This window comes from Siniperca chuatsi, linkage group LG2, assembly GCF_020085105.1.
Source record: "Siniperca chuatsi isolate FFG_IHB_CAS linkage group LG2, ASM2008510v1, whole genome shotgun sequence".
In the NCBI taxonomy this organism is placed as follows: Eukaryota; Metazoa; Chordata; class Actinopteri; order Centrarchiformes; family Sinipercidae; genus Siniperca; species Siniperca chuatsi.
The window spans coordinates 13731474-13744808 of NC_058043.1; the positions used below are offsets into that span (position 1 = coordinate 13731474).

Consider the following 13335-nt stretch of genomic DNA (forward strand, 5'->3'; position numbering starts at 1 on the left):
TACCCAGAGATGCAATAATGTGTTATTTTTTACATTTCAAAATTCACAAATGAGTAAAGGAAAATTAGACATGTTTCTTTTGTAAAACTAACTAATGCAAATACTCTTTAAGTTGGTTACACAGTATTTATGTGACCAGGCAGAAGATACTTGGCTTCTGTTTGCTCAGCTCTAGTTTGAACCATACCGAACCCTTAAAAACTACTAGATATTATCGTTTACCTTAGAAACTTGCACACCTACTCTATCATACTCACATAAACAGTATGCACACAAGTCAGACTTTAGAAATATACAGCACAATGCACCCATAAAAAAAACAATTTGCATACATTTGAGAAAACACACAAGTATATTTACACACATTAGCGTTCACATCTTGCCCTTTCGGCTGACCAGGGAGGGACAGGGGGGCTGTGTTGGACCTAGCCTGTGGCCAGCCACCAAGAACATGTCATGATGATCAATGGCTGGTCAGGAGCTCCGGGGGTGAACTCGGTGGCAAAGATTTGGCAGCGCTATGTAGCTCTGTGGCTCCGAATCTCGCTTCTCATCCTCCATCAATGCAGTTGCCTGGCTATGGTTCAACAAACAGGAAACACACTGTTGATTCACCACCGCCAACAAGCTATGATGTCATAATTGCTGATAACATGCCCTGTATCTTGCACCTACACTGTTACATCTGTAGGCGTATCACAGGAAAGATGTTTTAGTTGTAGACCTGTAGTAGGCTTATAACAAACTGAGCCCTCTATTGGATTATTTTGGCTTGATAACTCTCTACCGCTCAGCAGCATGTTTTGGACTCCACAGTGCAGTTCTACAATAAGTAAACGAATAAACAGCACAAAGCAACAACACAGGCAATAAGCCCACACAGAACATCTGACACAAACCTTTGTGACCCAGCTGTATATATGGCTGCCATCCGCCTACTGAGCTCCACAAACTCAGCAATTTAAGGACAGCAGGGTGGCTTCTCTAATGTGGGAATTTAGTTGGTTAAAAAGGAAGTGCGGCCAGCTAGTTCACATCTGTGGACCACAGTGCTTACAGCTGCTCAACACAGGTTATCACCAAACAAGGATGTGAGGTGGAGTAAGAAATGCATAAAAGAGTTATCTTGACCATGGTGCTTGTGTTCACACATTGGCCCCAAAGGGCGAATTGTTGTTTTAATTCCAGGAGAACCAAAGTGGTCAGTGGGTGTTCTGCGGAACTAAGACCAGATTTGGTGGTTGACTTGTCATTTAGAGGTCCACCCCTGGACTCTATTTTGGCAAAAACATTTTGTCCACCTGCTACATGGAGGGCTTTCAGGAGCTGAATGATTCTGCATGACCTATTATAATTGGTTCATGGCTGTAACAGTGGAGCAAACCAGACTTCTTTCTGCCTGTTGATGTTGGCCACCACAGTGCAGTTGTCCCACCAGCACATCCTTGATGCTCAATTGCAGCTAAAGTGTCGGAGGATACGAAGCAACATGTCATCGTCAGTAAGATAATATTTCCGTCAGAGCCATAATGTTGCCGACTACCTTTATTATGGAGGTTTGTCCCATCTGGGATGCATCATTGAAGGTGTCCTCCCGTTTTGTGTCTTCCTTAAGCCAATCTGACATGATCCCTCAGCACATTGACTACTTGATGATAAAGACAGAAATGAAGCATAATCAAGCACAGGAGACTCAGCAGAAAAGAGGAGGTCTCATAGCTGGAAGAACACTTCACTCCTCACTTCAAGTTCTCAGATCCAAGGTGGAAAGTGAGTTGTAAATCGTAGGTAGAGGCAGTGGAGCCACAAATGGGAAGATTGTTGCCATGCCATTCTCACGATGTGCTAGACTGCAATTTCTGCTTGCAAATTTTTCTTATTGCCGTGTAGTTACATCCTCAACTGTCAGTGTCCAGGTTAGCAGCAAGATGAAGATCAGCTATCATGGATGGAAGGAAGAAGTTGTAGTCTGAATCACAGAGGATGGATAAGGTCATCCTGTACTGCTGGTTAGTCCGATCGATGTCATGTTATTCTTTGAGTGAGTGACAGAAAGTTGATGTATGGTCAGAATGGCCATATTTATGACACTCACAGTGACAAAGCAGGTACGTGTGAATTTCAGTGTGCTGCTCGTCAGTGGAAAAACAATAAAAGACAATAAAGACCTTTAATGATCAAAGCCAATGAGAACTAGTATAGAAATAGTACCTATGATCTTTACTATATAATAGTATATAGTAAATGGTATAGATTTGTTTCCCCATTCCATTAAAAACATACTTGTTTAACTAAAATGTAGATGAGTTTTGAGGCCCCAAAAAATTACATTTCATTGCACATTATATTAGTAAGTCGTCAAAATGGACCATTGCTATAGTACAGTGTTTTGAAGTTGAGCAGAAGTGCCATGTGGGGTTGGAGAGTGCATTAACTGATATTCCTAGGGACTATGGTTAACCAGCCAGAAATTACATTACTATTTATATTGAGCAACCTCAAGCAAATATTTATAAAGCCCTCTGTGTTGTAACAAGTCTGACTGCAGAGGCTCTACTTTTTATGTTCAACGCTGCTTGACCTTTTTCAGAAAGTGTTTTCAAAGTCTTCTTCTTATGTCATGTAAGAGTATGAACTAAATCAAATTGTAAATCAGTCATCTATAATCAATAGATCTTAATCAATAATCTTTGTTCTCTGTGCCAATTCAGACGCAGAGTACTGAAGATATCAGATGGTATTGAGCACATGGGGGGAATGCGCTGGGAGCTGGCCATGTGTCTGGCCCTGGCCTGGTTCATCTGCTACTTCTGCATCTGGAAGGGACCCAAGTCAACTGGCAAGGTGAGAGTAATGCATGTTTACTATTGTGTGTGTATATGTGAGTCTGTGTGGTTGAACTGCAAGTACAACATGTAAGTATTGCGTGATGTTAAAATGAAAATTGCATGTGTAATGCTGATATCACACCATCCCACTCATGATGGAGGAATTTGTATATGAATATGTGTATGCAGGAATATGTGTGCATGCTACTTTGCTGTTACTGCTAATTTTTAATTTCCGTTTTACACACTGAAACAGCCACGAGAAAGAACTTTCCCTTCATGTCCTCAAAAAAACTCCCTCACAGGAAACCACATGCATTCCCCCTGCAAATAGAGGACAAAAGGGGTGTCTACACCACCCACTTCTACCTTTCCTCCAATCACCCTTTCCATTTTCATGTCCTCCTCGAGGTTCTTCTAGCAGCATGGAGGAGGACAGTGAGGGCTCTGCACCTTGCTTTGGGCGCTCAGCAGCCCTTAAGAAACTCCTCTCAAATTCAATGAGCCAGAATGAGTAGAGAGATAGAGATAAAGTGAAAAAAGAGAGGGAAGAAAGAGAGTAAAGAGAAAAGAGGGAGAGGTGTGTGAGGAAAAATTAATGGGTTCACATTCTACATGACGAAGGGAAAAAACAACTAGGCGGCAATGCCTATATCTCCCTGAAGTGTCTTTTGTCTGGCTGTGAAGTAAGAGGGGAGAAGGCTTCTTCATGGCTGGGCTTTAGCAGCCGGTCCAAGATTGATTCCTGTATTCACTGGAGGAAAGGAGAGCGTTCATGAGGAGCATGCAGAGTATATCCTCAACCTTCGCCTCTGCTGCCTCTCTCTCTCCTGCTATGCGAAATTAACCACAGCTCGCTTGTTGCAAGAGAGAGGTGCTTTCTTCTCCACAGACCCTACAGCCCATTCAGTTCCGACTCTGCTAAGCTGTTTGCTTTTGTTGGCCGTGTTTGCCTGCCATTCTCACATTTAAGCCCTCCTGTTAGATTTACGGCGAGGCAGGGGCAAGTTTGACCAGTAAATTTGTGGTGGCTTAAATGTTTACCCATGGTGAGCTGGAGGGAGCATGTGGAGCATCAAATGTTCATGGAGAGATTGAATATTGTCCTTTTCATCTCCGGAGAGATGGAGAGAAAGAGAGAGAGAAGGTTTAGGTTGTGTGATCGTTTTATTTGACAAATTAAAGGAGGGATCTGCTGGGCAGGAGACAACTTTTCCCACACTTTCCCTGTAGGCCACGCAAGGATTAACAGAGCTTAGAGTGGACAGTCTCATTACGTCTCATGGATCCTTACTGTTCAAACACTACCGTGTTTAGAATTTCATTTGATTTTTTAAACTTTTGATTCAGGTTTTTAAGGTGAAGGATGTTCAGGATGTCTTCTATTTCTGAATGGTTGAGGATAAAATCAAGTTTTAACAAACCAGTTTTTCAAATCAGTCCCACTTGTCCCAACTTTGAACTTCTGCCCCCTGAAAAAGGAGTTTCCATTCATGAAACTGCTGCTTGCAGTTGTACAGTAATGTGACCAGGGGTGTACGGGTAATTGGAGTGTGCATCCGTTTATGAGTGTCTGCTTAGGCTGGTATGTGTGAATGGTCCACTTTATCTGTGCCTGTAGTATGTGCACACCCATTTCAATGTTGTGAATGAAGTTGTGTGTGTGTGTGTGTACTCATGCACTCCTGTTTGTGCTTCAAAGAGAAGCACATTTTCCCACACTGCCAGCATCACTCCTCTGGGCTTCTCCTGTTTAAGAGATGGGGCCAGAGGAGCCTTCTTTTCTTTTCAGTCTCCTGGCCTGGCTCTATTCTGTCCTGTTCTGTCCTCAATTGGACTTTGACTGGATGCCAGCAAGCAAAGGGATGTATGTTGCCCGCCTCTGCCTTCCAAGAGGCCAGGGTCTTTGTTCAAGGGGTTTCAAAGAGCCTTGAGATGTCGAGCACAATTCTGCAAAACCTGAATAGTTGGTTTGATGGTTAGCAAGTGCTAGCTACTGTACTTAAGGTATGTGTAATGTTTACTATTGTGGAGTTAGCTCTAGTACTGTGCATGATACCCTACCAGATGTATATATCCTTATCCTTATATCTTTCCTGAGTACTAATATACACTGGATTCCAGGTTGATACTTATTTAACTTATATTATGCCAAATGTTGTAAATGTAGTGCTTTAAGCTTGGGCTATGGTGCTATATGCTATATGACTGATGTTAAATGCTATTGATAGACACTGTGAGATACACTGGACTGAAAACATAAAAGAAACAGTTTTGAAGGATGCGCTTATGAAAGCTGTGGTTCCCATGGCCTATGATGTCCTTGAAAATGTATTTTCTGACACCATGAATATGGTCATACAGATATACTTATTGTCATCACGGAAGTCCTTGTTTTTATACGTTAACTGTACTGCTAGCGGATCTTAGTATCACTTTATTTTGAAAATCCACTGTTGTCTCCAAACAGTATATCGGTAGATATTAAACTGTGTCATCAGCTAATTGTCAAGAGCTACCTCTGCTCAAATTACTGTTCAAATTGGCTAAAAAGGGTTATACTGTAGTACAATATGTATAACTCCTGATAAAACAATCCACAGAATCTGTAGACAAAATCTGTCTTCTGCTGAGATGAATGTCAAGAGTCAGATATCTAGCTTTGTTGATTAGATATACCCAATAAAATATACCAATGATTAGTTAAAAAGCCTTTGATTTGACCAGCCATTCCCAACCTTTTTGGCTTATGACCCCCTAAATCAAAGCAATGCATGTATTTACGTGTGGCCACTTGTTACAAGTTATAGTATTACTGTGCAGATAAGTTATACCAAAGAGTAATTTTTCCTTTTTAGATTGTTTAAGTCACAAAAAATAAATATAACTTTGTGTAACAAAAATATATTTTTCATACCTTTATTCATTTTGTGACAAACTCATCTATCTTGGAACCCCTCGACCACTCTGCTCAGTTCAAACCAAAATAGAATATTGCTTTACTGTAATTACTCTATTGTGGCACATATGTGTGTGGGCAACAGCAAGAATGTCAGTTGTAGTTCTATCCCTAGTCCTCATCTTCCTCACTTATCTTCCCACTCTTCTTTCTCCTCCTATCTGGACATATGTGGTTAGATTACTGTCATGCCCTCTCACCTTTAGGTCTGAGAAGTGGTTTGTCATTTTTGAACCTTTTTCCTCCTTAGGATTCTTTCAGTCCAGTTTATCCAATGTCTGTCATGTAGTTGTGAAGCTTTTTTTTTTTTAAAAAAAGGGGGCAGATGAGGAGGTGGCCATGTTGGTTAGGGCCAAACATTAATCAGCAGTGACTATTGTTGGCATCGATTTTGCTTTGCACAGCTTCACTTTGAATTTATTTTGTAGGCATCATATCATCTGTTCTGACAGTGACTCACCGTCAACTGTGTGTTTCTGTAATCTGTGCATAAATGAATATTCCAAATCTGTCTATGTTTATACCAACAGGTTGTGTATGTGACAGCTACATTTCCTTACGTCATGTTGTTGGTCCTGCTGATCAGAGGAGTGACGCTGCCAGGAGCATACGATGGCATCAAGTTCTACCTCTACCCGGACATTTCACGTCTCTCTGACCCTCAGGTAGGCTTGGACCCACTATATCCCACAATACTGGTTAACAGGTAAAAACAATCTACCTCCTTCACAAATATAAAGTGACACTGAGATATTGCCACCTACAGGCAAGAAGAGTAATAGGTGTTGCTATTTTAAAACTTGCCACCTGCAGGCAGTTAAAGATACAGCTGCAGTTTTATGGTTCAGTTGCTGTTATTTGTGTGTAGGCATCCTACCTCATAATGGCGTACATAATGTCCACAAATGCAGCTCTACACTGTGGCTGCTATTACCTGTCTTGCTGCTGGTGGCACATGTTGGACTGGAACTGCAAGTCCAGAAACCCAGGTCCAGTGATACTGGCAGGGTTTGTTTGGAATGCTTCGCATCAAGGACGCTGTTGTACTCTAACCTTATAAGACATGTTAAATACTGTACATAATACATGCATCTTTGTACTAGAAAATCCAGACTCTCCCTGTATTTACTTCCTTGTTTATATTGTTCTCCTGTCCTCAACTTATGATTCTGGTATTTTCTAATGGCAGCTTAAGGCAGCATAATGTTAATAATGTTAATTTGATCAGTAGAATCAGTCTGATTGCACTGTGCTAAAACTGTGACTGTTTTTGTCAGCTTATCTATGAAAGGCAGAAGGTACCAAACTAAAGCAGGAGGGGTTAAAGAGACTAGCCTCATGGGAATGAATTTATACCCCTGCCTCACACCCACCTGTCTGGAGCTGAGTAGCTGCCAGGGGGACAGGTGGTGTTGTTTTTGCTGTAATGTGATGGGAGATCAGTCCATTATTATTATTTTTTTTTTTTACACCTATCACTATTTATTCACTATATTGTACCAAAACACTTTCATTTAGTATACACAAAATAACGGCTTGTTTGGCCATTTTATGCAGAAAGAAACTGTTTTGTAAATGGTAAATGGTACCTATCTTGCGGCAAAAGACTAAAAAGAAACTATTTCATGTGACAGTGATACTACTGTGGCTTAATATGGCGCCACAATTGTCATAGCAGAGCTGACACTTCCAACTGGTAATAAGATAATCAAGGGTCAGGTAAATAGTGAGCTTTCAGTATCCTGAGGGGTTGAAAGATCAGGATTAAAGGCTAATAGAGGGGGTGTATTCAATGTAATGTGATGCAACATATAACTCATACAGACAGACACACACACTCACATAGAGCAGAATCCTTGACCTCATCTGGAAAAGGCAGACAGCTCGGGTCTCTAGGCAACAGTGCACTAGAAAATGTCCGCGGATGGAGTGTCATAGATAGACAGATAAATAGATATCAGCAGACAAGGCTTGTATGGGTTAGGTTTACAGTGTTGAAACATAAGAGTGCAGGTTAATGTTGGGTAGCATATATAGGCCTGAAGATTTGAAGTTCTTTTGGAATTGGAAAACTTTCATTAAACCCCTTCCCCGAACAGCGATTGTCCAATCACAGCTCAGCAACTGTTTCCTTGCATGTTGAAGTGGTGTGCACGGGACTGCAGTAAGAGCGATATTTGGCACACACTTTTGGCATGTGTTTATCTGCTCTAATGAAAGATGCAATCGTTTGCATGCCTGGCTAACTTGCTTTCATTAGTATCCTATAGTTATGTCCAAGGCCAAGGAGCATATTATTAAAGTGGAAATAGACATTGTTTTTGCTATAACTTATTGTTATGAAGTAAATGTTGATTGCACAGTGTAATGGCTATAGAATAATGACACCATTTGTAGCTATCGGTAGCAAGAGTGAACCGCTAGATTCTTCATGGAAATTTGGAAACAAATACTGTTCTGTGTTGTTGGTAGTTGCTAGGCTCTGAGGAAAATATCAAGTGCACATTTAGGACTGACTAACATAATTATCCAGCTAGCTAGCTAGAGCTGAATCTACTGTCGACAGTTATCATTTCAGCAGGCAAAAGCGATGGTCGCAGGCTAGAAATGAGAAACCTGCTTTTGTCTGAAATCAAGTCGTTTCAAAAATTACTACGAATTTTGAGTGGTAAAGTAGTGCTAGTGCCTGTTTTCTAACCATTTCTCCTTTGTGTAATCTTTTCATGCTTGCAAAATGGGCTGCTCTCTTTCAACTCACACATTCGACAACATATCAGAGCATTTCAGGAAACTATAGGCTGTAAATTGATTACTTCCTCCTGTTCAGACTCACATCAGCCGGGTGAGATGCCATGGATGTCATAACGAGGAAACGTTCAGAAACCCTTCAGAAATAACTAGAAATTCAGTCAGTCCGTAACTGTACAGGCAGACAAGCCTAGTCTGTTTCACACAACTTGTTGGGCAAAGCAGCTCCTTGTGGTGAGAAAAGGTGTTAAGAACATACAGTATCTTGCCATAATCCTAGCTTGGATGATATACTGCAGTATATAAAGGCTTTATAAAGCCTAAAACATTAACTCTTGATAAACTGGCTGTTACCCCGTTTTTTTTTTCACTTTTATATCTATGCATTTCAATTAAAATGTAATGGGTTTTTTTATTAAATATGCTCTCCAGCTGTTGTCCAGTGAGATGATTGTTGCATCAATAAATTTAGTTAAGTTAGAGAAAGAGAAACAGTGATACAGATAGATGGTGAATGAGTGATAAAAAATGGATGGACAAACAAAGACACAAACAGAGGCACAGAGAGAGTGAAGGAGGTTGATAAAGAAGCACTGCTGTTTGGCAGAGGAAGACATTACTCCTGACACTACTGTTAAATCAGCTTTCTCAGGGACAATGAAGGCTCTGTTCTGTTCACCAGGTGTGTGTGTGTGTGTGTGTGTGTGTGTGTGTGTGTGTGTGTGACTGTGTGTCACCCACTCTTTTTACACCCCTGAACTTCATCATGCCTCCTCTGTTCTCTTCTTTCCTATACCTTTCTCTCCCTGGCTGTCTACCTCCTTCTCACCCTTCACCCTGCACTGTGCATCACCCCTCCTCTCTACACTTCTCACACTCTCACTCCCTATCCTTCCTTGTTATCTTTCCATGCACTGTAACTGAAAATGTGTTGCTATTTGTGTCTTTCCCCAGCATCTCACTAGTCAAATCTACATTCTAACTTTCATTTCCCTCCTTATTTCCAGCATCAGAATACATTCTTACCCTAATAACCAAAACAGCAATGCCCAGGATGTTGTTGTGTGGTATTGTTTTTTGTCAAAAAAGACAGAAGACTATAATATGTGATTAGTCCACTCAATAAAAGCTTAGGCCTATATGTTCAGAAACATGTAGTCCCTCCAGGGTTTGTTGTTGAGTTCAAAACTTAAACCTGCATCTCAAACTGATGTTTTGCCACTTGGGAGAAGCTTTATGAGATTATAACCTCAAAAAGTTGAGATGATGAACGTGTTACCAAAAAAAACACATCCAGCAGATCTATATAACCTTTATTTAATCAGGTAATCTCATTGATCAAGACCATAGCAACATTAGTATTCATTTGGAGTCGTGACCTGGTGAATGCAAGTCCAATATTCTCTCTTCTTTTATCTCTGTTTTCGGTCTCTAACAACTCCTTAGAAAAATATCTGGCTCTTTAGCTGCTAAATGCTTCACTATGTTCACCAGCTAGTTGCTAACTGTGTCTGTTTGCCGTTTGGTGCAGGTAGTGTACAGTGGGATTTTAGAGCTTTGAAAACAGCTGCTTGCTGCGGCCGAAAACAACGCTTTGAGAGCAGTGAGAGTGAATCAAAACAGTAAAGTTGTGGGCTGAAAAGCCACGCTATAAAGCTCTGTATAGTTTAGGGGAACAACAAAGTGATAATTCTCTGTGGGTTTGTCACTACGAGCAACTCTTTTCACATACAATATTATAGTGATTATAACCGCTTTGATAAATGTTTCATCTGCCTATGTGTTTCCCCTTTCAATATACTATAGGTTTGGTGTAAAAAGACTGATAGCCGATATCTTGTGCAGATAAGTTAATGTCTTTGAATTTGACCTTATTATTTGCAGAAAAAAATCTGGGCCATGTGTGATGTTGCATCGTCTAAATATAATACTTCAAAAAAATCTTCATTCAATACCAGGATGATGCTGAAAAGAATAAGAACATATTAATTCATACTAGAATTGAATAGGAAGGTTGTATTAGGGTCAGTTGAGGTAAAGGGTTTTCCATAAACGACCAGTGTAATGATCACTTATAGTAGAAATTAACTAATTTTTGTACAGTGAAATCAATATTGTGCATACTGGCTAATAATCTATTTCTTATAAAATATTCAAAATACATGAAGAAAATTGTATAATTGTAAATTATAAAATAATCCAAAATAATGCTTTGTAGTGCCTCCTCTCCTCTACCTGTCATGCAGTCTTTTCTCTCCATGTTCACTTCTTGCAAGGCCTTTCCACTCCTCTCTGTTCAACCTTCCTCCGTTTTGTTCTTTTCCTTTCAGTACCCTTTAAAACCATCCCATCCAACTATCTCTATAGAGCAACTCTCACTGACACCCTGTACTTGGCAACTGCATCCCAGAATACTTGCATAGTAAGTAGTAAAAGAGAGAGAGAGAGAGAGAGAGAGAGAGAGAGAGAGAGAGAGAGAGAGAGAGAGAGAGAGAGAGAGAGAGAGTGTGCATATAGACGACCAATCCTTCAGTTGGAGTTAAATATAAAAGTCATAAAAACTGAAGTTGTTACATGACGGCAGAAAAATGCATGTTTGTAAAATGAGTAACTTAGGTAATCTGTTTCATTGAATCTCTGCCTGGATGTTGTACCTTATCTTGTATCAAATCCCTCTCCACTCAAAAATTTGCTTTTTGTTACTTCACTTGGATGTTTGACCTTCACTGTGCAGAAAGACATGTACGTACGAGCATGATGGACTTTTCAATTAAGTAGGAGACATCTTTTGAAATGAAAAACATATTTGCATGTTCATAGATTCTGGATTTTTCAATGAGGGAGAATGAGTAGATGTAATTTTCTTGGGTAATCAAATTATTATTCAAAGGAGAGTATTTTTAATGTCTTAAAACATGCCTGGAGGGGATCTTTAAGTTGGACAAAACATTTTACTGTTTTGCAGAAGGCCTGCACTATCTGTACAATGTGATATAACATGATGATTATTCAGTGAAGATAAAATTACATTCATTGTAGGGCTCCAAGGTAAAGTGGTGAGTGAAATCTAATTGATTCCTTTCAGCCAAATGTCTTAATGCTGCACTTCACATATAAATATCTAACACCTATGGATGTCATTTATAAAAAGAGTGGGATGTGAGGATCTTACAGCCAATGTCATCTTTCACACAGTAGAAATGTTTCCTGGAGCCACAGTCTCAACATAACCAAACACAAGCTGGCCAAATTAGGCACAACATCAACAAGTGATTCTCTCTGAGGCTGGGCCTTTAAGGTTTTCCTGCGCTGTGCGGCCATCAGCCGAGGGTGAACTAAAGGGAACATTAATGAACATTAGGAGAGAAAGGCCTGTTCTTCCACAGGAACAGTCCTGTGTTTGTGAGGTCACAGAAGTTACCGTGGTTACTCCCTGGAGGGAGCGAAGACCGTGCGTTTGTTAATTGTTTCTCGGTGGGGAAATGAGATTAGTGGCTGAATGGTGATGTGAGAGAGTTTTCAAAGAGCCATGCTGCATTAAGTTTGAATTAGCTAGCACTGCATGCTGTCCTGTGGGTCCTGTGCTGCACTGCAAACTAGTTTCATGATGCACATTTTACTGCTGTCTCAGTGAAGAATCTTACGTGTGTAAATTCTTAGAGCCGATGAATCAAAATACTGTGATTCATTAACACATTAACCTAAATATATAAATGATTGGGATTAAGAGGGTGATAAAGGTCTTGCATTATACTTCACCTGTACTTATTACCAAACGTTTATTAACAATGTGACACTTAATTGTTGCACATTGAAACAGGGACCTATCAGCCCAATGTATACTGGGATAACCTGCAACTCTAAAGACGATTAAACTTTGTCCTCATTGATTGCAAGGTCAGCTGTATAACAGCACCCCTGCATTGGAATTTACTCAGACATTTCAGCGTAGCAGCTGATTACGGACTGAGCACACATAACACAATAGTCTTTGGTAGCTTAGTGTTAGCTGTAAGCTGATGTGAGGCTTCACAGAAAAACCATGCTGCACAACCATAAATCAGAGGGACAGGACAGGAAAGCAGCACATGTGTTAATCTCAACTGCTTATATATTTTGACAACCAAATTGAAAATACAGAACTAGGAGGTGCCAACGACTTGTCTAGAACTATGGTGATTTAGGAGGGACATTATCACTGCTGGCTACACTAACATCAGCAACATGCTAATGCTAATGTTACATTGGTGTAACGTTTATCATGTTAGCATGCTAACATTTGCTTAGTAGCACTAAACACAAAGTACAGCTCAGGCTGATGGGACTGTCAATGACCGAGTTTTGCAGGTATTAGGTAATAAACCAAAGTATTGACCTGATGATGGCGCTAAATGAAAAGTCAGGGGATCACCAAAGTCATTACAATTCAACATAAGGGCGACATGAATTTCTGTCCGAAATTTATGACAGTCCATCCAATAGTTGTTGAGACATTTCAACCGAATGTCAACCTCATGGTGACGCTAGAGAGAAAGTAAGGGGATCACACCAAAGTGGTGGACCGACCGACTGCCAGACTGTCGACAGAGCCACGCTGCTACTGTGGCTAAAAAGCTTACCCTAGTGATATCTAGCTATGCAGTTTGGATTTTATTTGCTCAAGTTTTGAGATATCTCAGATTTATGCCGTTACCTCAATACAATGGATCTCAATTCTTTGGAACTTTTTCTGTTGAAGCAATAGTCCCTATGAAAATTGTTCATAGTGTGTTCAGTGGAGTATCTAGGGGAAAGTTTTAC

General features: G+C 40.3%; 1 protein-coding gene across 2 annotated transcripts in view; it reads left to right on the forward strand.

The window, feature by feature from the left end:
• Window positions 1-13335, forward strand: part of slc6a11b (solute carrier family 6 member 11b) — a 28809-nt gene that overhangs the window by 3855 nt on the left and 11619 nt on the right. For both annotated transcript variants that reach the window (XM_044175347.1, XM_044175356.1), the window contains exons 6-7: window positions 2712-2844; window positions 6318-6452. In XM_044175347.1, coding sequence (XP_044031282.1) covers window positions 2712-2844; window positions 6318-6452 — 268 coding nt within the window. The remainder of the gene's footprint in view (window positions 1-2711; window positions 2845-6317; window positions 6453-13335) is intronic.